This window comes from Frankliniella occidentalis, unplaced genomic scaffold (assembly GCF_000697945.3).
Source record: "Frankliniella occidentalis isolate FOCC.00 unplaced genomic scaffold, Focc_3.1 Scaffold100, whole genome shotgun sequence".
In the NCBI taxonomy this organism is placed as follows: domain Eukaryota; kingdom Metazoa; phylum Arthropoda; class Insecta; order Thysanoptera; family Thripidae; genus Frankliniella; species Frankliniella occidentalis.
Window position 1 is genome coordinate 611,830 of NW_026267229.1, and position 3,660 is coordinate 615,489.

Here is a 3,660-nt window from a genome sequence, read left to right on the forward strand (position 1 = left end):
GCAAACGCGCCGGCGGCGTGAGCCCAGGGCTGAGGCTGAGGCCAGCACTGAAGTGAAGACTTGTTCCGTGTTTGGGTATAGTGGCTTGAGTGTTTGTGTAGTCCTCGCGGCCATCTCACAGTTTCGGTTTTCATTTGTATTCATGGAAATTCACAGTGCTACGTTTTAGAATCAGGGGAGGAGTGTTCAATGGCAAACACAGGCAGATTAAATTCATACTTGTTTAATAATAATTAACCTTATCCAGACATCAGTCGAAAACAAAATCAGTTGGTGAAATAATGCACCAAACAAGGATGAGATGAATGTATGCTTTCACAAGTATGACTAACATATAATGTCAATTCTTAAACATCATTCTACTTTATACATTTTGTACAAAGAAAGAAAATTCTAACATCACAGACAACAAAATATACAACGTTTTATTAATAGGCAAACTGGCCTGAGGGGGCATCAGTCAACAAATGCATCAAAAATATTTGACAGAAAAGTTAACAAATTTTGAAATAGACCTCTCACCAATGAATAATGAAACAATTTTTACCAAAAGGGTCAGGTTTTATGTTTTGATGCTCCAAAAAAGATGCACTGTATAGTCTCCTCTCACTCAAGACCAGTCCAATTAATAAAAACAAAATAACGATTTTTATAAGAAAATAACAGGTACCATTCACTGTAGAGTGCGTTATCTCAGTGATCCCACAAGTGTAGCTATTTTTAAACTTCTATTTTAATCTGAGTTAAACCGGGAGTGATTTTTAACTCAAAAAGAACTCAAAGAAACGCATACTACCAAAGTTACAAAATAAATTCAATCATAAAATATAAAAGGGAAAACAAAATAAATTATAATTTAATAAAATATGAAATAGCTCAAATGGTGCTTTAGCACACAGTTAGTGAATCTCTACAGGTCTGCTACACTTGAAATTTACACAAACTCAGTCGCTGAAAATACATTGCAGGATATGTCATTTTGTTTTTCCTTAACATTAAGCAGATCCTGCTCAAAATGACGAATGGCAATCTTAGTGACGTGATCCTAGGGATTCACTGGCGACCCCAGGGGAGTGATAATGACGATGATGAGTAGCGATGAAGCACGCGGCGATGGCGATGACAGTGGTGACGAGATGATGAAACAGTGATGACGAAAATGGTGATGACTTAGCACGACACCTGCCGGCTATCTGCTGACGGCACCTTCTCCCTTAGGTGGCTTGGTGTCTGTAATCAGAAAGAAAAACAAATTCTTTAGTCAAGGTGTTCAAGAGAAATGACAGGCGGTATTTGTGTGTGCATTTGTCTGGCTCCTTGTCGAGCACGTCCTTCAAAAAGGCAGTGCACACCTCACTAAATGCTAATCCTATGCAGCAAGAGCCCCGCGACGCGACGCGACGCTTTTCTTGTCGACCCCTTCAGTGTTCCTTGTTCGGCTTTGACGCGTCCGAAAAGAAGGGGGGCAGAGGAGGAGGACCCCCTTTCCCCCCTCTCTCTCCCTCTCACTCGGTTCGCGTCGCCCTCAACGCGAGCGAGCGAGACGGAGATGGAAAGAAGAAAGTAGACCTCCATGACGGAGCATCGACGTATTCGGGCCACGCAGAGATGAGCCACCCCCGCCCCGCGCCCACGTGTGTCGGTGCCGCGCCAGGGCCGGCCACGTGTGGCCACGTGCACCGGAATACACGAGATTCATTACGGAGCGAGCCGCTCAGAGAGCCGCGAGCAGCCCAACCTGGCCGGGCCGGCCGTGGGAAGCCGACTGACGGTCACGCGTCAGTGGGCCATGAAGTAGTAGGAGCGGAGGACAGGAGGGGGAGGGGACGGGACGGGAGGGGCAGATAAGAGTCAATTTTTAAAATGTCTGCTCCGTAAGGCCGCGGGCAGCGCGTTCCAGCGGCAAGCCGGAGGTTGCCTAACAAGATATCTGACCTTTAGGTCCCCCCGCGGGGTGGAACGGGGCGGGGCGGCCTAGCGCCCGCCTTCCCCCGCGCTGATTAAAAGCCACGCTGGCAGCCCCTGCTGCAACCCGCGGGAAAGAAGCAACGCCCTCCGCAGGAGCGCTCGCGCAAAAAAATAAAATGTATCTTAAATCAAGATCGGGTTGGGTGCCGAGCAGAGCCAAGCTCAGCGCTCGTTTCTTTCCAGGCAGGAACGCTAACAGGGTCCTGACAGAGAAACCGAGTCGGGTCGAGCGGGGAGCGCGGCACAGAATACAGACGCACGGACCGAACACCTGCACGGTCTGGCTCCACGCCCGCTGCCCCGCCCCTCCCCGCCCCGCCCCTCCGGACCCTGCGCCCATTAAGAGAACGCCGTACACAGTTCGACAATCGCGCGGGCTGGCCTCGCCGGGCCGCGAGGGCCGCGAGGTTCAAGTGGCGTAACCTGCCCGGGTGCGGGAGGGGCGGGGCGGGCGAGGGGGACAGCGTCACGCTGACACATGTGAACAGTTCCGGGGCCCCGGCCCCGAGGCACAGATTGCGGTCGATGAGTCCGCCCAACCGAAGGGCGCCAATTTCAAAGTTGTTGTTGGCCAATGGAAACCACAAAAAAGCCAGCCGCGACAGCACGGCACTGCGAGTGTTGGCGCCTAGCGCGGGCCCGACCGATGGTTTCGCGTGTGACGGGCCTAAGTGTACCCCCTCCCCCCGCCCTACGCCGTCCCCCTCCCCTCCGGACTGAATCACGACCCATGCAGGTGTTCAGCTCGGCTCGGCCCGGTCCGGCTCGGACACCGCTCCAACTCGGCTCAGGGACACTGTCCATGAAACCGAACCGCGAGTCCACTCTGCCTTTTTGCCCCAACGTGACCGACCAAAAAAAAAGGAAACTTGGAACAGCGCGGACGGGCCAACGAAACTAAAATAAATAAATAATAATGATAGGCACTCGAGATTAAGGCGGTTGCGGTTCGGGGCGGGTACACGAGCACTGAGAGGCAGACGTCATCGACAAGGAGTGTCAGTTGGTGTGTGTAAGTGTGTGCCACTTATCAGCTAAGACACTCACCGTGATGGAGACTTGCTCCTGGACGGCGCAGGTGTTGCCCGGGGCCACGATGGTGTTGGGCACGCCCAGGACGCCGAGGGGCTGGCGGGGCTGTGCGTGGTGGGCCCTGTTGGGGGCGGGCACGGCCTGCACGGTGGGCAGCGCGGTGGTGATGAGCGCCTCCGCGTTGGGGTGCGCCTCCAGGGCGTACTGCAGGTCGCAGATGTAGTCGATGACGTGCTGGATCACCTCCAGCTTGCTCAGTCGCTTGTTCTTGGGCATGAAGGGCACCAGCTCCTTGAGCTTGGACAGGTACATCTGCACCTCCTCGTTCTCCACATCGCGCCGGGGCTTGTGCACTCGGCCGGCGGACACGCCGTTCACTGAGCCCACGGTATCACACACTGCGGTGGTGGCCTTCATGGTGTCGAGTAGGAGCGAGAACTAACAAATGCACTGCACTATTCACTGATCACTGACGGCTTGGCTGCTGCGCGGCGGAGCGGTGTGTTATCCACAGGTCACACGCTTCGCACACTGGGCACAAGGTTGTCGAGATGACGAGAATGAGAAAAAGACAAGTCGCGAGTCGAACGGCGGAGCGCACGGATCCTCTCTGGTCGACAGTCACGGCTTGAATGCCCTCCCCTCCCCGTGCGTTTCGAT

General features: G+C 53.7%; 1 protein-coding gene across 1 annotated transcript; it reads right to left on the minus strand.

The window, feature by feature from the left end:
* Positions 1-207: 207 nt before the first annotated feature.
* LOC113212302 (protein extra-macrochaetae) lies at positions 208-3,660 on the minus strand. The gene is made up of 2 exons (XM_026430943.2): positions 3,016-3,660; positions 208-1,230 (listed from the first exon to the last, which is right to left on the minus strand). The coding sequence occupies exons 1-2, from the start codon at positions 3,415-3,417 to the stop codon at positions 1,171-1,173; spliced, it is 462 nt and encodes a 153-aa protein (XP_026286728.1). The 5' UTR covers positions 3,418-3,660; the 3' UTR covers positions 208-1,170.

Excerpts from the sequence above, each read along its gene's own strand:
- LOC113212302 (XM_026430943.2), bottom strand. The coding sequence starts at position 3,417 with ATGAAGGCCACCACCGCAGTGTGTGATACCGTGGGCTCAGTGAACGGC. Across the intron at positions 1,231-3,015 it reads AGGAGCAAGTCTCCATCACG|ACACCAAGCCACCTAAGGGA; the intron begins GTGAGTGTCTTA and ends TTCTGATTACAG.